General features: G+C 40.3%; 1 protein-coding gene across 2 annotated transcripts in view; it reads left to right on the top strand.

The window, feature by feature from the left end:
* Positions 1 to 545: 545 nt before the first annotated feature.
* mical2a (microtubule associated monooxygenase, calponin and LIM domain containing 2a) overlaps positions 546 to 20,931 on the top strand; it is a 34,032-nt gene continuing 13,646 nt past the window's right edge. For both annotated transcript variants that reach the window (XM_022216493.2, XM_051944778.1), the window contains exons 1-7: positions 546 to 1,083; positions 9,379 to 9,735; positions 15,196 to 15,403; positions 16,499 to 16,615; positions 18,312 to 18,413; positions 19,984 to 20,139; positions 20,716 to 20,816. In XM_022216493.2, coding sequence (XP_022072185.1) covers positions 9,481 to 9,735; positions 15,196 to 15,403; positions 16,499 to 16,615; positions 18,312 to 18,413; positions 19,984 to 20,139; positions 20,716 to 20,816 — 939 coding nt within the window. In that variant the 5' untranslated portion in view covers positions 546 to 1,083; positions 9,379 to 9,480. The remainder of the gene's footprint in view (positions 1,084 to 9,378; positions 9,736 to 15,195; positions 15,404 to 16,498; positions 16,616 to 18,311; positions 18,414 to 19,983; positions 20,140 to 20,715; positions 20,817 to 20,931) is intronic.

Here is a 20,931-nt window from a genome sequence, read left to right as displayed (position 1 = left end):
TTGGAACTTAGTTGAAAGTGATTTCTCAGACACAGATGCAATTTGTTATTTTCCATATAAAATTTGATATATTGCCAAAAAAGAAATATCTGTCATGACTATCTGAACTTAATAAAAAGAACACAAACAAAACAATTTTTAAATAAACTCATTTTATTGTTGTTTAGCTAATTAGAAAGTGGTTGTTATTAAATTTGGACAGTTATTTAGTTGACATTTTAGTGACATCCAATCCTTTTATTACATAAGTAATTGTCTCCATAATAAATCATTAAGCAATTTGTAAAGACATGATCATAATGAATATGAAAAACACTAGTTTTTTTTTACTTTTAATAGAAATGTATGCAAGATATATCCCATGGACCTCGAAAGTCCCTCAATTATATATTGACTCTCATACTTTGGGTGAATTGATCCTTTAAACTAGCCTTTCCAGTACCTGTAGTGTCATAAAGTGGCCACAAGATGGCAGAATGTGCTTTCGCAGTAAATGTGGCTCCACATTGTGCGCATATTTTTGCAGACTTTGTTCAATGGTTTTGTGCATGTGCTGCGTAGATTAGAGTGTCTGCTGACACACTGTGAAATGTGGCCTAAACTGACTGGGGTCTGGGGAGGTTTGGCGCCTGGTAGTCTCATCCAAAAAAGAGGAATCACACCTAAAAAGCCGCACTATTGTATCAGGATTAAGACCTGGGATTTAATCTTAAAATCCTACTTGTGCTCACTGCTGTTGGTAACTTTTTAAAAGTGACATTTATTGATTTAGATCTGCAGTCCGGTCTCGTCTAAGCCGGTGTAGTTAGTAAATTCCTCCGCGCAGCTGTCAGTTTGAGGCAGGTGGAGGGATAAGTGGAGAACTGCGTCTTTGTCACGGCAAAGTCTGGATCTCGTGGATTAAACAGCAGCGACGGTAGCTGCTATGGGTTTGTCCCACTTCGGAGCACCGCCCTCAAACACTGGACTCAGCTGCAGGAGAAACTGCTGCTGTCACACTGACTGAGGACTCACTTCACACCGCAGTCCTCGTTTGACCCGAACACACACACTGGAAGGAAGAAGTTCAGACCGAGATATGAGGTGAGTCCTTTTGTTTTCTTACTCTTTGTAGTTCTGTTTCCTGTTCTGATCGTGGGTGCTTTGACCCTGAGACACCTGACAGGAGTTTGACGTGTTCCTGTTAGTAGAAACAAACGTGTCTCCACTGTGTGTGACCAGATCAAACTATGTTTAAAGTTCTGACAATGAATGACAAATCTGCTGTGATTCCATTGCTTTGGTTGGGATTTTTGGGAGTCGTTGGTGATTATCTGTTCTGTAAGCAAGGTGCCTCTGATGGTGTTTTCTGAACATGTGCCAACATTCAGCTGTTATCGTGACCCCCCTGGTTGAGCGCTGTCTCTGAGGAGTCAGACATCTGGGCTTGCCTCTACTCCCTGATAACAAAAGGTTATCTTGACTCGTCCAGCCCACATTTTTTTGTCATGTCAATTCCATAAATCACTTTCTGAGTAGCTGCTTTTGCCTCAAAGCCCTCAGAACTGGAATGACAGCTTTTTTCTTTACATGCAAATTCAAAGACAGTAAAGCGGAGCAGAAACAGGTAAAGTTGGGTTAAAGTCATTCTCCCATGGAGGTGTAAATCCCACCAGGTAGCTCTTTCTCTGGCTGGCTCTACCTGTGCAACACCTTTACTGTAAATGGGTCGCTGTGACATTAAACTGCATTTTAAAGAAAGGTGCGGCTCAGTGAGTGACAGACGCTGCCTGTTAATGTTTTCTAGAGCCACTTCCAGTCAATATCCAGCTGTTGATCAGTTCGCCTTGTGATAAACAGGCCCTTCCTGATGAGGCAGGAAAAGGCAAACACATGTAGATTAGCAAGGGGAAAAAGTCCTTCACCAGGACTAATCTGTTTGTCTTTCCTCTTCTGCGTTTCAACATCTTTCACGAGCACCCAGTCTGCTGTGATTCATGTGCCTTGCAAGACGATGCGTGATTCATTCAGCACATTTTTGTTGGGGTGGTCAGAAGAGTCGTACAAACAGCGGTAGTCCTCCTTCCCACTGCTGTATTAGCAATCATTTCCTGTGTGTTTTATGAGATACAGTCAAGTCTTCTCCGTCAAACTGTAGGAATTCAACGTTATTATCAAGCAGCTCTGCCAGTGGAGTCCAGTCCAGACTGTAATTTATACTGAAGCACATTAGGAACCTCAACATTCATTCTGCCCCTGCTGGAATTTCCCTCACATTTCGTCCATGTGCTGTAATGTAAAATACATGCTAAATGGTCTGCACTTATGTACCACTTTTCTACCTTGGCGGTACAATATGGAAAACACCAGTAAACAACAAATTGCACAATAAGCCTTTTAGCTTAGCTTCAAGGCTTATGTTCTAAACATGCTGGGTGATTACAGGTTTAAGTCTGATTCTTGTCCTTCTTCTTTCAACGCTGAAGTCACTGTGGAGCTGTGAGAATATACAAACATCTGGGAGATAACAGGGCGGCATGCCGGATACGTATGAACAAATGTAACCGGCGTGCTGGACTTTGTAGCAGCACAAATTCATTCAGATGACATTTACACACAAACATCCACATTTTTAAACCCGACTGCTGCTGCCGAGATGTCTGGAGGAAAAAGTGGGAGTGCGATAGGCTTCGGTAGCTTACAACTGCAAATTCCACTGCCAGCCTTTCATTTTTAGTTTGTAATTACCAGCTTTACTGGAGTTTAACTTAACAACAGTGTGTGGAGATGCAAACAGTACAGAAAGCTGCACAGGCCCCCCTCCCATTATGGAGCCAAATGAAGGCCTGTGTTTTGAGGATCCTCATGGAGAATCTGAATAAAATGATGTTCATTACCTTAACTTTTTGATATCTGGACTAAAAATCACAGGCCGTTGTATTTCAGTTTTTCACTGCTGTAAATCAGAGCTGCATTCGATTCAAGCTGCTTTTACAAGTGTTTCACAGCTCACTGTTGCATAAACAGGAGATCTCACTACTGCAATGATTGCTTCAATGTTTAAGCTCTGTTGCTGTAAAATTATTAGTCAATGGTTACGGATTCATGCATACAGCTAAAGATATGATTAATACTAGCAGATGGGAGGTATTGCTAAACAGTTTCGGTTGAGAAATGACAAAGATATACAGGACTGATCAAATAATTCAACGATTTACTGTTCTTGTGAATGAATTAATGAATCAGTTAGAAATGTGAGGATGTCCTGCTGTGAATGAAAACAATCCAAATGCGTTTCGCTCGGCCCGATAAACCGACTGAGAATGGAAGCTTGTGCTCATTATTGCCAGAGAGGCGTTGTAAACTTTCTCCTTCCTCTGTGCAATATGTTTCCTTCCTTGTTCCACGGCATTAAAACGGACACATGTGTCCGAGCACTGGCAGCACAAAACAGATAGGAACTCTCAGAGATGGGTGGGGCATGTTGTTCCTGGTGGCCTTCTCTATCATCAACCCAAATGTGTGCTGTGATGTTAAAACCAAACAAAGAGACACAAATGTAGTCAATCAGCTAAACTTCCTATTTATCTGGCAAGACTCAGCCTCTCTGCCACTTCAGTCAAAACAGGAAGTTATATTTTATATTTCTGTTTTGTTTAAAGCTGTGACGACACTGCAACATGGGGACATTTCACATCTAAGCCAACAGTTACGATGGAGCCACTAAAGGAGCTACAAAGGAGGCACTGCTGTAGTAAACTCGCTCCTGCAGGATATCATTAACAGGTTCCCTCTGGCAGAGGCAGGGTCACATTGGAAAGGGTTTCAAACTTATCTTAGCCATGCTTCACAATCACACAGGAGGAATTTTACAGAGGCAGCCCTCCTCCGAGCTTTGATGTGGACAGGAAACCAGACATACTCCGCAGGAAAAGCCTGGATATGAGGCGTCTCAGGGAGCATTTTGTTGCAGCAGCGCATCACTGTGATTGAATTTACTGCCAACACAGTTCTGGTGTTGCAGCTCGTTTCCTACCAGTCATTTTTACCGTGTTGTTCTGTGAGACCACTTAGTCTTTGTTGTTTTTGAGTAAATTCAGTGCACTGTTATCGAACTGAACTTTGTCCATTTTTGTATTTATGTGGAGGTAGTCGTGTTTACATGGTCTCTTGTTTACTTGTTCTTGATATCTTTTCAGGTCATGTGCTGTTTTCTGCTGCAACATGACACTTGTCTATTCTGAGCCTGGCTTTACTGATTGTTGGCTCATAGTATCTGCTGTTCCTGCTAGGCATTCATAGTGCTGTCTGAACCTTTACTGTGCCCCTCTGTGATGTGCATGAATGAAAGACACCCTCTGATCTTTGACCCTCAGTGCCAGTCAGACTGTCTTTCGTCTTGTGGTTTGTATTTACTACATTTTTCACGCTGCTGAGGATCCATGTTTGTGTGGTTATGAGTGTGTTTTTAACACTCTCCATGGTGATAAAAAATCGGCAGATGGATTTATTTTCACACGTGCAGTTATCCTGAATGTGAAGTGTTGGTGTCAGTAGCTGTGCAGGTGTAGCTCTGTGCTCAGTGTGTCCAGATAACTCATTCTCTAAGGGAACCATGTGGTGAACACGCCTCGTGGGTCAGGTGGGGCTGCAGACGGCAGCTGTGAAGCTTCGCCAGCCTGCTCCTGTTCGTGAAAATTAACAGTCTTCTCCTCTGAAGTTGACTGACATTTACTGTCAGGGTTTCTACCTTGCTCATGAGATCTTCTTTGTTTTGGCAATGCTGCCCGAACACGCAGCCAGATTTCAGAGGGCTTAGATAATACTATGGAGCTCTGGGGCCTGGTGAAGGGCAGAGCCCACAAGCTGAAGTCCACATGAGTGCAATGTTTTGTGAAGCACACTGCCTGCTTATCAGGCCTACAGAGGGTTCCTTCCTGGTTTTCTTCAGTCCATGCTGTAATTACAGTTGCTGGCTGGCTATGCTGCGCTACAGTATGTGCCTTTCTCAGCATTCCCAATGTTTTCCTTGTGTTGTCAGCTTCCTTTTGTACTTTGATGGCCTGCAGCTATGTGCTGTGCAGAAACAAATGAAGACACTGCGTCATCGGTTTGAAGCTCATTTCAGTGTCTTTATGGTTTTGCCAGTGCCAGACATTAAGTTTTTTTTTTTTAAAATTACGACTGTTTAATGCAAGTTGCTTTTGGCAAACACGTGGTCACAGTTTAATGGTTTTATAATGTGCGTGTGTAAAAGGGAAAACAGCGACAATATTCTAAAGGTCTTTATGGGGAGCAACAAAACCAGCAATGAACTGATCTTACTAGAGTTTTTCTTTGCTCTGAATGGGCATTTTGGAGAGGGTTGACTACTTAGTATGCATGATTAGACTATATACAATAAGGACAATATGTCTATTCCCTCATTTGACAGAAATCTATACATTTTTCTGTCATTTCTGACCATCTGATAAACCGAAGTTTCTGCTCTGCATGAATAAATGAAACTCCAATTAACAGAAGTAGTTGAAAAATGGTCTTTTTCTTGTTTGTCTTTTTTGTTCTGAGTTCTTATTATTTCAGCTCTTGTTTAAGCCTTTTTGGAAGCACCAAAAATTCCTCTGCGGAAGAAAAACCTCACTTTCTATACATTTTTGTCTGTATAGCCAAATCCGGATTTAGCTAAGTCTTTGACCTCAGTCTGTGCTGTTGTACTGAGTGGCATGTTCCATTATTACAATAAGCACAGTTACTGTGGTTTATTTTGTCTCTCATACACACTGTACTGTATGTATATATATATATATATATATATATACGTAGCTATGTTTGTGATTCATTTTAAAGATTTCCGTCTTTAGTAGGAACAAATGGACTTGAGGCTGATGCTGCAGACAGGGAGGGGAACTCCAAAAATACTATTCAACAATGTAAAAATGAATCTATATGAATTTAACCTGCGTGGCACAGAGGAATGTCGCTTTTTACTTTTGCCATCCAGGTGTAACAGGTGCATTTTTCACATTCCTTACATTCCTCCTTTATCATACTGGAAACTGATAGCTGGCTATGTCTCTCAAACACACATCAGTGCCTTTATTTATTATTCAGTACAGCCAGTTTCACTGTCCTCCTGTGGATCTGCTTTACACAAAGGACAGACACTTCTGTTGGGGAATCTGCTGCACTTTACTGTAATAATTTCACAAATAATGGTAAAATACATAAAGTATCAGTTGTTAGTAGAGCTTAAATTGAAAAGTCCAACTTACAAACCACAGAAACCTCCTCACAAAAAAGCTCCTCACAGAGAAATTAGCCTCTGCTCATGACGTTCTTAACTTAATCAAGTTCCTTTTCTGAATGGACAGAAACGTAAATTTTAAAAAGGCATTATATGCTTCAGCTGTGATGTATGATGTGTGAGTATATGTGCATGTGTATTCTTTCCGCTTCATCTGCCATTGGTTACATTTTTACAGCCGCTCTGTGGGTTCACTCCGTCTGCCCACAAGTGACTTTCCATTCTGTCAGCCTGTGATGGTGAAGTCATAGGACTCCGTCAGAGACAACGTAGTTTGAGTGTTGAGCATCGACTCGCCTATGAAGACAGTAACTAGTACCTTTTCATTAGTCCTCACAGACTCGTACAACAGATGGTTCCAATAATTGGGCCTGTTTTACAGCTTTACTTGGACTGAAATGTGAAAGCATAAGTGCGGTCAACATGCCTTTATTTGAACTTTCCACTAAAAAGGCACAGGGGCGGATGGAACAATGGCCAGAGTTTAGGATAAAGATATATCAACAAAAAATTGATATTTTTTTTAGTTAAATTTCTATTAAAGTCAACTGTCAGCACAGAGGCTTTATGGGAGAAGTTGTGCGGGCCCCAAACACTGGAGAATACATAGCAATTTTCCAATCACAGTCTCCTGCCATGCACGAAAGATTAAAGCACCTGCATCGCATATAATCTATCCTGCCGCAGTCATCGCTCGTCACTCATTGATAGTCAGAGTAAATTCCTTAAAAATCGGTGGTGGTGGTCCTGTGACTGGCTGCATGGTGGAGCCAGCAAGAGGGTGAGTGTTGAACTCATGCTGATGGAGCAGTTTGGAGCTCTTCTAGCCACGTGGCAAAGGAATGTCAGCCCCCAGAGGGAGGCTGGATGTTTGCTGGGAAGGCCTCGGGGGTCCACAGGGTCTACTGACAGGACAGGAGCTTTTAGAAGCTACAAAGGTTTGTAAAATAGGCTTAGAGCCACCTGACTGTACTGGCTGGTTGATGTTCCTCTCCCTGGCGAAACCTTCCCCTGAGATGTAAAACAACACCAGCATCAAAACAGGATGCAAACATGAGTCCAAACAGGATCTTGTGCAAATTAATATGCTAATTTTAGTCCGAGGACAACCGTGGTTGCTGTAGGAGCAAGATTCAAAGTGACCCCATATTCAAAACACAATGAAAAATCTTGTGACCAAAGACTGAATGACCTATGAGTATAGGGGATATTTTTTGCATACATTAGTGTTTATTATGTCCTTAACCTCTCTGTAATGAAGCCACCTGGGTGTGACAGTAATAGTAGATTACTGCAGGGGGGGTGTTCAAGTCCTTCACAGCTTGCCTGACCTTTTCCCCTAACCGTGCCCATCCCGCTCCGTGGGACATTAAAATATCAAAGGCAGACTTCTCCCAAAACTCACAGAAGCTGTGGTCTCCACCCAAGTGAGCACACACATACTTAATGCAGAAAATGTCCACATTTTGCTTTGATGTCGAGTTCTGGCACCGATTTACTGGTATGATTTCCAACATGCTTGATGGTTGATTGGAGCAAAGAGAGAACTACGGTGTATTTTTTTATTCTCTCAGTTCAGCTCTATTCTGACACAAGAGTGCGTTTTAGTAACACGCTGCAGGCACGGTACGAGGTGTGCTATTAAACATGCATACTTAATCACATCTATCAGTCTGTGTTAGTGGAGTTTGTATTGCAATTAGATTCAAAGCCTGCTGAACCCATTGTCTGGATTTCTGCTGGAATGAAAAATACCACAAGACAAAAACTTCTCCTGTCCACTCTTCCATGGTTAGTGCTGCACACCAGGAATGAAATGTGCTCAACAGAAACGAACAGTGGTTCACTGGATTTCTGCAACAGAAAAGGACACATTTTACCGTGTTGAATACAATACATATGGCAGAAATGTCAGATACACTACCTTTCAAATCTTGGGATGAAAACTCACACTTTTATTCATGTGCTAACTTAATTGCACAAGGGTTTTCTAATCATCAATTAGCCTTTCAACACCATTAGCTAACACAATGTAGCATTAGAACACAGGAGTGATGGTTGCTGGAAATGTTCCTCTGTACCCCTATGGAGATATTCCAGTAAAAATCAGCCGTTTCCCGCCAGAATAGTCATTTACCAATGTCTAGACTGTATTTCTGATTAATGTAATGTTATTTTCATTGAAAAAAATGCTTTTCTGTCAAAAAATATGGACATTTCTAAGTGACCCCAAGCTTTTGAGCAGTAGTGTATATAGAACTGCAGTATGGAAACTCAACTGTTTATACATAAAGACTTCACAGTATTATATGTGTGTAGACTGTATGTACCATTTAGTTACTGTATAATGTATATTGCTGATTGTCTGGAGCATTACGTTCACTGTTATCAGTAGTAAGATGACCTATATGTGGACAGCTTCATGATTGATGAAAATGTAAGATTCTCACAAGTCCACATCATCAGTATTTGGCTGAAGTCCACCCAGTTTTAGATAAGACCCAATATCTTGTTGCAGGACAGAATAATATTTCTTAATTAAATTTAATCTGTTTTGCTCTCTGTAAGGCTATCGCTCAACCTCCAAGCTGTTGAAAAGTATTTCTTTTTCTTTTTTCAAACCAATAAGTGCCATGTAGAACCACAAACGGCTCCATTTATAGGCTCCCATGGTTCTGCCTCTATAAAGCACAAGTAGTAAATACGCTCAGCAGCTGCCTGACATTGACAGATGGCCTCCTTCTACTATTTGTGCATGATTTTCTCTGTAGTACGTAACTCACAGCCTTGTCTGTACTTGTAACGTTATCTCATTGATGTGGGTATGAGCTAACTCTGTTTCTGACTTAGTCTTAGTGAAGAGTGGTACTGATTGTCCTCTAATGTAAAGCAATAAGTTATGGTAAGCCTGGAGTTATGCAGCAGATAAAATGCAGATGTTTCGTCAGCTTACCTTAAATTCAACATTCTGACCTAATAACATGTACAGTTTTGTCAAGCTAATAATAGAATCTGGAAAACCATGACTTACATAAAGCCTGTGAGCGACTCTGCTGCCACGAGATGACATCAGACTTTGTGTCTTGCCTCCTCAGACTGGGCATGACGGTGCGAGCCAAGCTGAGGGTGTAGCCACATCTGGCAGAGAGAGTGCAGAAGCGAGCAGGAGCCCCAGACCGTCGACTGCAGCAGGGAAGATGGGAGAGACAGAGGAGGACAATGTGGGGAAGCTGTTTGAGAACTTTTTCCAGGCCTCGACCTGTAAAGGAACGCTTCAGGCCTTCAACGTGCTCTGCAGGCGTCTGGACCTTGACCCTGCCGATCACAGCACCTTCTACAGCAGCCTGAAGGCCAAGGTCACCTCCTGGAAGGCCAAAGCGCTGTGGAGCAAGCTGGACAAGAGGATGTCGCATAAGGAGTACAAGAAAGGCCAAGCCTGTGTGGGCACCAAGGTGAGTGAATTTAACAGAAGGTTTTCCTATCATAGTCAAGCGGACTATGGATTTAAGAGCAAAGCAGCACATAAATTAAAGTACCTAGAAGTGGATATATATGCTTTGCCCACTACATGCATGTTAAATATGCATATTTTTGTTACTGCTGGTTGATTTCCAAAGTATACCGTCAATTCTTAGATTTATTTCCTGAAATGACCCAATAGCTGAGCGTTTCGGGCGTATAACACGTGTGGAAAATGTCCTCAGCTGCTGAGACCCCAGCTCAACTTCTGGCTGACCGGATCTTTGCTTCATTTCAATCCTCTGCTCTCTTCCTCCACATTTCCTGTCTCTGTTTCTACTGCACCTTTCCAATAACGGCAAAAATGCAGAAAAACATAATCTGCTAGAAAAATGATGTATTTCTTACTTTACAGTCCGGCACTGGTGTCTTTTCAATTTGGTTTGAAAGTCAGTCGTTTTTACTGCGATTTAGACAAAGGTAGTTCCTTTCTGTTCTGAACTCTGGAGTCAACTGTGTGACAGCCGCCCTTTTTGTATGGAAATAATACATGTCATCTTTTTCACATCTTTTTTTATTTGCTTGACAATACGCTTCAGCAAGCAGTTCTTAAACTTTGACTACTGGATTATCTTTGAGCAGCTACAAAAGGAGAGTTTTTGAAATAAAAAAGAGACTATCCTACCCTGAACCTCCCCATCTCAAGCATGTTTTTTCAAGTTGATTATCATTGTACTAAAACCTAACATTGTTTAGAAATACAATCAACATACTTAAAATGTGTATGATACTTTAACCCTCTGAACGCCAAGTAATTTTTTTATTTGTTCCTTTTGTGTTTTTGCTCAATGTAGGCATTTTTTCCACTGCAATATAAAATTCTGAACCCCTATTTAAACAACACAACCACGGCTAATAGAAAGGGATCAAAAATGTATTTTTACAAAATAGTCATGAGCTATAAGAAAAAAAGCAAACTTGAATTTATATGATTACTTTTTATAACTGAAAGAAAAAAAACAAACAAACTTGGAATAAACATGTACAACATTTAAATGGACTGGAAAAACTAACTTTTTATGGCCCTACATACGAGACATTTCACTACTTAAATGCATTTTTCCCCATACTTCACTCTTATCTGTTCTGTGTAAACACAGCCTGTAGTTCATTCCACTTCAGTCAAAAAGTTTCTGAATTCTTGTCTGTGTGACTGTTGGTCTCAGCAGAGTCACTGAAAGCTTCATGGTTGTGCAGATAAGCACAGACGTTTTGGCTTTTCACAGAATCTTGTTCTAGAAAATGATTTATTTTGGGCAAGTCTTTACAAGAGACATAGAGTAAAATGATTTTGTTGAAATATCACAATTTTAAGCTTGAATTTGCTTAATATTCCTTACACAATGTCACATCACATCATTCATTGCTTTTGGAAAGTTGAAAAACCTCAAGATGATTTCTTTATTTTTTCCAGTTTCTCGTTTAATTTTGGTGGGGTTTTTTTTTATTTTATTTTTATTTTGTAAACATGCCTTTCAAACCCAGCAGAAAGTTTTGGGGTTTTGAAAGTTGAAGTCTGAAATCATGGATGTTGCCTGAAAAGGTCAAAAACATCACAAGGTTTGAGTCACACATTATCAAAGTTGATGTTACATGATTTAGGAAGTATGTTTGTTCCTTTACTTCCTATTGTTCCTTTTTTATTTCAACTAGCTGACACAGTGACAGCCTGTTAAATACACCACAGAGTGTTGTGCTGAAGCAGTGTCTTGGACGTCACTTTAACCTCTACTTAACCAGACAGTAACACTCACTCCTTCACTTCAGCACCTCTCAGCAGATGGGACAGGCGATGTTTTGCACTGATTCTGTCATTCTCAGATGGATGGTCTGTAATAAAACTACTGAAACACCAGCATCCTGTATAGAACTCATAGTCAGATGTGACACCAAACCAAAAAATCACAAGAATGAAGCATGCAGAGCAGCACATGCTCACATAATGACATGAAACAGAATCATATTTAATTCAATTTAAAGCCACAGAAAAATAGCATGGCAGTCGTCACAGAAGCAAGAATTACTTCAAATCCGTGTGTAATCTGCATGCCATGTGAACTTAAGGACCTTTCTTGAAGAGCATCATGAAGAGATGCAACAGGGATGAAAGAGGTGTAACAGAGAGTGGGTATGGTGTCCTGTGTGAGTGGGGGCAGCAAAGGTGATGAGGGAAAGCAGGAAAACCTGGAGGAGTGTGATTACCTTTCAGCCATCACCTGCACCCAACCCGAGAGAGTGTTTTTATTGCACCGAGAAACAGACAGCATCTCTCAGCAACTACGATTATTTGGCCCCAGTTATACTGAAAGTGTGCTCTGCGCTTTATTGGCTTTTCCTAAAAGGCTGGAGCCAGGCCCAGGTTATTATTAAAATGTGTTTTAAATGCTTCAGTGTGAGCCCAGATTTTATAGTCTGTCTGATTTAGACCAACACCTAAATAGGAAATAAGAAGGTAAAACATTCAGAACAAAGTGTGACACTCTGACACCTCTGAGCCAAAGCTTTTAGTTCAGATTTTGTAATTCTGACAATCCACAGGGTTGAGTTGTAAAATAGAAGCGGTCCCAGAATAGTAAGCCAGATGTACAAATAATGGATCATGTGTATTACTGAAACTTGCTGTGAATTTATGAGTTTGCCTTTTTTTCTTCTAAAAGCCTGAGACTTAATGAGCTGCTTTCATGTGTGCAGTGTTTTAATTACTCACAGTGGAGGCCGTCTGCTTTTACTTGATTAATAATGTCTCTCCCCTGGAGAATCACAAGGTGATGACTTGTTTTTGTAACAGCTCAGCTCTTGGACAAAGACAGATGTGAAGTCACTCAGCACCTCCTCTTCATATTCGTGCTGCGGCAGCAACTTTTCAAAGGAAGTGATGTCATCTGTGTTTAATGCCCTGACAGCTGGCAGCAGCAACACGTAACCACAGGGAGCGTCTTCCTCATAAAGTTTTACTGTGTTCAACAAAGTTTATCTTTTTATATAATCCCTGCTGTTATATGATTTTGCAAGTCATTCTCAGTGCATTTTGTCAGATCTCTGTGTTATATGGAATGCTTTTAATCCTCAGAGCACCTCTTGTTTCAGTATTAATCAGTATTTTAATGTGTATTTGAGTGTTTGTTGAAGATGCATTGGGTTCATCCTTGAGATCGTCTTCTTTCCTGACTTTTTTGGTAGATCTCTGCATGCCTTGGCACATTACTATCACCTGTAGATCAGAGGAAAAGTGAGAAACCATTTGGAGGAATATGTTTAGCATCAGCTTTGAGTGGATACAAAGAACAAACAAGAGGCAACTTCCATTGTATTGCCTCGTTTCTGATACAAGATGATATTGTGGATACGCCTTCTTATATTGATAATTATCAGATTAACTCGCACACTATATGTTGCGACACTTTCATAAACACGACACACAAGTTACATCACTAAAATCTACAGTATTTTTAGACCAAACTGTTGCTGAAACAACAATCAGTTGCAGTCTTGTCATTTTTGTGTTTTATTGTGCTATTGTGGGTTTTCTAAAGAGCAGAATTATGTCAGTTAACAAGCAATCTGTTGCCAGCAATCTTAATGATAGATTAATAAATAGATGTGAGTATTTGCTCATTTTCTTTGCCGAAAATGATAGTCAACTTAACATTTTGGCTGGTTTTAGAGGTTTGTTGAACCAAAAAAAGCATAATGAGGGCATCAAATTGTACTGAAGGGGGTTGTGAGTGACGTTTTTCACTGTTTAATGGCTTCAGTTGTCCTAGTTTTTAAACCAAGATGCTTCTCACAGTACTTATGGGTCGTGCTGTTGAGACAAATAGGTGAGTTTGATCACACTCTGACTGATGGGCTTCGTTCATAAGGCAGGAGACAAATGCCCGGGCGAGGCCGAGGTGGGATGAGAAAGAGGTCACAGGTGGGAAGCAGAAAGGAAATGTGTGTCCTGACTCAGCAGATGAGGAGCAAGACCCCAGGAAAAATCTGCAAAAATACATTAGCAAATGGAAAACGGCTAAAACCAACAACATGTCTCTGCTCACAGTTGATAGAGAGATCAAAACCGTTTGGAAAATGATGCTGACATTGTGAGCACAGATCTGAGTAAACTGAGTTAGTGCTGTGTGCCTTTCATCTCTGATCTAACTGTGTAAAAAGCTGCTGATGAAAAAAAAAAAAAAGAAAAAACTTGGCCAGAAGGCATGCTTGTCCAGGCAATGCTTCCACCACCTGTGTGTGTTTCACACCTGAGAATACCTCATTCTGATAACCTCAGGCGAATCATGATGAAGTATTGTCTTTCTCTTCACCCGCATGCCGAAGAAAAACATCCTGGAACTCAGCATCACACTTGGAGGATGAGGTAACCAAATCTCAACCCTTTTGTGCAGAAGAAGAAGATGCCACTCTGGGTTTAATGTGGGATTTTTGTTGCTCTGTAAACAGAAAACAGTCTGATTGTCTCATGTTTGGTGCCCTGTTGAATTTTCATGTTATCCTGTTGATGAACACGCAGGGTGGCAGCAAGTTCGAGCTCTGTCTAATGCACACTGTAGCCACTCAGAGGTTAGATAAAGTGCCAGCTCTTTGTGTTAGATGAAATGGACAGAACAGATATTTTCAGCACTAATTTGCCCGAGGTTATCGAGACAGGAGACGGTCCACTTTGTTGAGCACAGCAGGAGTGACCTTCAAAAGTGGCTCATTTCTGGATTAAATGTCAAAAGAGTCCACACACACACACACACACACACACACACATCTCCTCTCTGCACAAATTGGCCTCTTAATATGTTCAAAAGGGAAAGAAAACCCGAGCTTGCCAGCACACATGCGTCACTTCTTTCATCTATCATTCAAGAGTATGATGTCATGTTTGAACCACACATTCTCAGACAGACGCTGAAACCTCAGTGAACTGACTTCATGCATTTTTGGGCGATGCTGGTTCCGTGATTAACGCCGTAGATATGTAAAGGTTCTAGAGGTGGTTTAGGCTGGTGGAAGTTGTTCGCAAACATCCCTCAGGGCAGTTTTCTGATAAATGCACCACTTTGGGCATGTCTAAACTCCCTTCCTCATGTTTTGCTAACAATCCTCACCACACACAAGCTAGGTGGCCGAGACAAGTCATCCAAAGACTGAATCACTGTCTATTCTGCCAAGTGGAACACTCGCTCTCTAAATGCTTCAATGGGGCAGTAAAGTGCTGCTGCCTGTCATGATATATGGAGATGTTATAAAGCTCCTGGGCAAGTTATAAACAAAGCAGATATGAGCTATTTTTCCTCTGCGGGAACTTCTCAGCCTTCTGTTATTAATATGACAAAGATGTTACCGCGATGCTTGTGCCTCGTGTGCGTAATGAGGTTAATTTGTCATTCTCTGTTATGTAGTGCCTCATCATCGGAGGAGGTCCCTGCGGCTTGCGGACTGCCATTGAACTGGCCTTGATGGGTGCCAAAGTGGTGGTGATCGAGAAGAGGGACTCTTTCTCCAGGAACAATGTGCTCCATCTTTGGCCCTACACAATTCATGACCTGCGGAGCCTCGGAGCCAAAAAGTTTTACGGCAAATTCTGTGCTGGGGCCATAGACCACATCAGTGAGTGTCTGACTTTATATGAAACAAAGCAGGGCATCGGATTTTGCTTTTCATTGACCTGTCATCACATCTCCAAAGCAGGATCTCCTCCAGTGTACCGTGTTTACTGAACTGTGAAACTATCTATTCTAAAAGTTTGGTCCTCCAATATTTTACCAAGTTTTTAATGCTACATTTCAGATTTAGATCTATTTAACATTTTAGATTATTTTTCTTTTGCTGCGTTTATTTTTGTGAAATTTGGCTGCTCTATACTATGCTGTCTCTTTAGAACTGATAAAATCCATCCATCTGTAAAATCTAGAGAGAACTTAGTGTCAAAATTATCAACAATATAATAACCATAATAATACTTTTATATATATATATAGCACCCTGAAGAACAGCATTCACAAAATGCTTTGACAATTAAAACATGCAAACACAAAGATAATCAAGCAAGACATAAGGAGACAAGGCAGAGCAGTCGAATACAGTAAATGGTAAAATTGATAACATAAATGAATAATCAGCTAGATTAGCATGCATATCAAAGGAACTAGGCAGTTTAAAAATTGACGAATAAGATTGAAGGTTGAAAGTTTGAAATTGAAAATTAAAAAATTAGAGAATTGAAGAATTAAAGATGACATCACACCAAAGAACTAGGCAGCAAAAATTAAAATACAACAAGAGAGAACATATGAACAAGGCATAATACAAAATAGAACACTAAAACTAAACAATATGGCTAGCATGATGCTGTCTTTCACCTTTCAATGAACTTGCGCAATATATGACTTTTTTGCTGCATATTTGCATAAATATGTATCACTGTTTAAGCATTTGCTGCACCTAAATGAGTCATTCATGGTTTTATTAATAATAGGGAAAACAGTGCAGGAAAAATGCTTTTTTCAATTTTCTGGAAAATTACTTTAGACCAAAAATCTAAATTACATGGTATATAGAGCCAAATTACAAAATATGACTCTATAATCGTTCCACCAGTAAGCAGGTTCTGTCAGCGTTGTCAGGATGATATAGCACAAAGCACTACATTTGTCATGGTTTTTCTTCTGTGTACAAACACTTATGTGTGTCTGTGTTTAACAGGCATCCAGCAGCTGCAGCTCATCCTGCTGAAGGTCGCTCTGATTGTTGCTGTGGAGTTTCACATCAATGTGGAGTTCGTCAAGCTGCTGGAACCTCCAGAGGATCAGGAAAATGAAGGTCTTTATCCACACGTTCTCTGTCCTTACATGTCCAAACAATAAATTTATAGTGCTATTATTTTCATCCGCTGACTGTTGATTTATTTTGTGCAAGACTTGGGGAGATGGAGAGATACAAACAGCTGGAAACTGTAGAGACTTTGAATAGCATGAGGTTGAGACATTTTACAGAGTATGACGCTTATAAAGATCACTCTCCTACTCTTCAGCGTCAGCTTTAGTCTTGTCATCCTGCAGTATTTAATTTCCTTGACAGCCACCAATAAACAAGAGACAAACATTGGCACTGATCTTGTTTTTATCATACTTCAACATGGTTGCCGAGGTCGAGCATTTTGCCTGATTGCCTTGTTGGTTTGCTTTCTCAGATGGATACCAGCTTAATATAGCTTCTTCTTATTGTAGTAATACGAGCAACTACACTGGAAAAAATGCCCCTCTCAAAACAAAAAAAAAACTTATTTCAAGAAACTTTACCTTGAAATAAGTGAAAATATCAGCCAATAGAACAAGTGAAAATGGCTTGGTAAGATTTCTTGAAATAAGGTATGATATTGAGATCTTAAACTTAGCGGGGAGAACTTATTTTAAGCTGTATTTTACCAGGATTGTCAAGCTTAGGTGTCTTAAAATAAGCCAGCTATAAAATATAGTTTTTATAGTAGTTTTTCACTCAAAAATCGATTTTTGCTTTCATGTAACCTCCTAATTTGAGATGTTTTAAACTTGTTTTGAGTTTTCTTGTAAAATACAACTCAAAACAAGATAATTTCAAGATTGTTTGACTTAAGACATTTATTTATTTTATGTATTTATTTTAGATTCATTGTCTTAAAACAAGTCCCTCCATCTCACTGAAATGTCACTTGTCATGTGAATTTATCTTAAATCAAGCGGAATGAGACATTTTGGCTAAAAATAAGACAAATAGACTTGGTAAGATTTTGAGTTTTTGCAGTGTAAACATAGTTCCCTTTGTTTTGAAGCGAAATTAAATTTAGGGCTCAGATAAGCTTTGATCACATCTCAGCGCATACGCTGCGCTGTAGATGACTGAACCTCTCGTCCCACGGTGGTCTATAAGCTGTGAGGAAGAAAATAGCGAGCACCCTGTTGTGTGGTCCCCTCAGCTTGGACAGCAATGCGCCGATAACAGCAAGAGCCTTGCCTAAATTTAGACTCAGACTTATCCCTCCTGTTCTGACGGACTTAGCGGTGCCCTTGACATCATGGAATGCATTTTCCACATGATGATATTACACAGCGCACTTCCCAGCGGTTACTGTGCTGGTTTCACACCTCTGCAGCGCCAGCACTGCTTCGTACAACTGTGTTTCATTTTGCATTGTACATTGTCATCTGTATAAAAACACACACTGATGCTCTGCAGCTGCTGTCTAACTTTCCTCTTGCATCCATAATTTTTAATGAATAGCCACATTTGTGCTCAGTTGTTGGCATCATAAAAAAAAATTGTCTCGCAGCAACCCAAAACAGCAACAGAGCTAAAGTAAACTTATTCATTTTCATCATTTGCTGCCTCTGTACTGACAAATTTGGAACTGCATAAACACAGAAGGTGATAAAGTGGTCCAACAAGGAGAGATGGTTTGATGTAGGCTGCTGAAGGGGGAATATCCCCAGGACTTGAATTGTGTTTTTTCGCCTTTTTCAGTTTTTGTCTGTACTTTCAGGAGTTGGGTGGAGAGCTGCAATCCGACCTGCTGATCACCCTGTGGCAAACTTTGAGTTTGACGTGGTGGTGGGGGCTGATGGACGCAGAAATACTCTGGAAGGTGAGAAGACGGCGAACAAAACAGCCGAACTATAGAGGTGCCTCAAGCACGTACTGTACTTTTAAACCAGACAGCAGGGCCAGATATACAGGAACGGGCTGCGATCCAACTTTGCTTTCCCTTTACACAAACTTAGAACCTGCTGCCACTCCCAATTTGTTTTAATAGTAAGCAGCAACCAAAGAAATGAAAACAGTCATAAGTTTCCAATTAAAATCAGCACAGACACAAAGAAATGCAGATATTTCATGTCAAGCTTTGAGTCACAGCTTTTGATCAGTGTATAGCCGATGCGTCCACGGCATCCCACAGGAGTATTTCTGGACTCTTACTGTGAACAACTTGTCCTGTGTTATCTCTTTTTTAAAGCTATAAATGAACCTCACCTTTTGTAATCTTGAAGCCATCGATCTCTCCCAAAGGGAAATTCTACACGTGAAGCTGCCAAAGCACCGGACATAAATAGATCAGCGCTGAGGCTTGGGGCACCAGCTGATACATTCACACTGGACCGGCTCCATCTCTCAAACTGTTTCGGTCTCTCTCCTTAAAAATGCTGTCATCTAACAACCAATTCGCATCACATGCTTATTCCTAAAAAGGACATTTCGAGCCAGAACAAGACGTTTAGCTCATTTCCCAATTATGAAGGAGCCAGGGGGAAATGATTTTCCCTGCAGTCAGCCTGCTTTTGTGCTACTTTTGTGACCTGTAACAGAGTTAAACACAGTCAGATCTGCACTCCGTTGATTGTTGCTGCATTTGGAAAGGAGCAATTAGGTGACAGATGAGTTTAAACAGTGACAGTACGGAGATGCACAGACTCAGGCCTTTACTTCTCCACTGTCATTGTCTCATGCATCACTTTGCTGTAAGCCACCAGTTCATTTATTCTCTCAGCCTTCATGAATTTGCAGCCTTTGAATAAGTGACATTTTTTTGTAAGGCCTTCATTTGCGTATTTCTAAAATAGTTTTCTAATCTACTAGTAAAATGACGAACCTCCTTCTGAAGTCTGCCTTAGGATTTTGGTTTTGTTAAAAGTTAACAGTTAAAGAACCCTTGATTTTTTTGTTCCTTTGTCCCTGATTCCTGTAAAAATAGCTGCAATTGACAGACATGAAGAGAGTTATTGGGCTTCTTCAGTATTTTGAAGATTTAATTAGATTCCTTGAGCATAATAGAGAATCTATTTTGAAGATTTGTTTTTGTTCGTATCCCATGAATAAATTAATGACATGAAATACCGTTGTATGGTGTGAAAGTGTCACACAAGTGGCCCTTTACTGCTTTTGGTCCTGAGGTTAATTCAGCAAAAAGCATTTAAGTCTGATGATTGATTAAATGATTTAGCTTCTACTTCATCTCACAATACGTGACTTTTGTTCCCTTCGCTATATAAAGGCTCACCTTGGTAAGCTGCCTCTTATCCTAAAAAAACTGCCTTGTAATTATGGTTTAAGGCTAGATTTCCTTTGGTTTTACGCAACAAGCCGATAGGACGGGTTTGCTTGGGAAGATTAGCGTCTGCATTTCATTGTCTCTCCCTCTGTGTCTCTGTTTCTCCCAGGTTTTAAAAGAAAGGAGTTCAGGGGTAAACTGGCGATCGCCATCACGGCCAACTTCATCAACAGGAACACCACTGCAGAGGCCAAAGTGGAGGAGATCAGCGGAGTGGCCTTCATCTTCAACCAGAAGTTCTTTCTGGACCTCAAAGAAGAGACAGGTGGGACAGAGGGGCCATTGAAAAAACATGGGTGTATTCTGCACAATATCAGTAAAGTTGTATTTTTGTCATCTCTGTCCGTTAATGTAATGAATTGGTTGATTTTCTCAACCACCTGCAATACAAAATAAGAAATTGACAAACAGATGGATCATGCTAAATGTCCACAACAACTTCACAGAAATTAGAAGCATTCACCACTGTGGGATGTACCATTGGTTCTTTTGTAAAAATTGAGGCCATATTCAAACCAGTTGTCTAATTATTGGCCTGGTGTGTTTTCAGTCCTGACATTCAGTATTTGTCTGACTACAGGTAATATGATTTTTTGATAATTCTCAATGAAATAAATGAATTTAAAATGTGCTGATTAAGTTCTGATGCAGTCCTGCCTACAGCACTATCCTACCAACACTTGAGAATAAACATGGAAATCATCAATAAACAAAGACATTTCAACAAAGTCTTGGATTGGAGTTTGTCGAAATTTAATAGCAAGATTTCCTTTTTTTCCCCCACAAATGCTGAAAAAACATCTCCACTGTTTCCTAATTGAAACCGTATCATTTCATGCAGGTATCGATCTGGAGAACATTGTGTACTACAAGGACAACACACATTACTTTGTCATGACTGCCAAGAAACAAAGCCTGCTGGACAAAGGAGTTGTCATTAATGTAAGCTGAATGTTTCAGGTTCAAGGATCCTTTGTTCACACTGGCTTGGTTTCTACTTTTTGCTTTCAATTTGTTTTTAAAAGTAAACAGTTAATTTTCAGTTTAGTTTATTTCT

This window comes from Acanthochromis polyacanthus, chromosome 2, assembly GCF_021347895.1.
Source record: "Acanthochromis polyacanthus isolate Apoly-LR-REF ecotype Palm Island chromosome 2, KAUST_Apoly_ChrSc, whole genome shotgun sequence".
NCBI classification, from domain to species: domain Eukaryota; kingdom Metazoa; phylum Chordata; class Actinopteri; family Pomacentridae; genus Acanthochromis; species Acanthochromis polyacanthus.
Note: the sequence above shows the minus strand (reverse complement) of the source record. Positions and strands in the feature narration are given on the sequence as shown.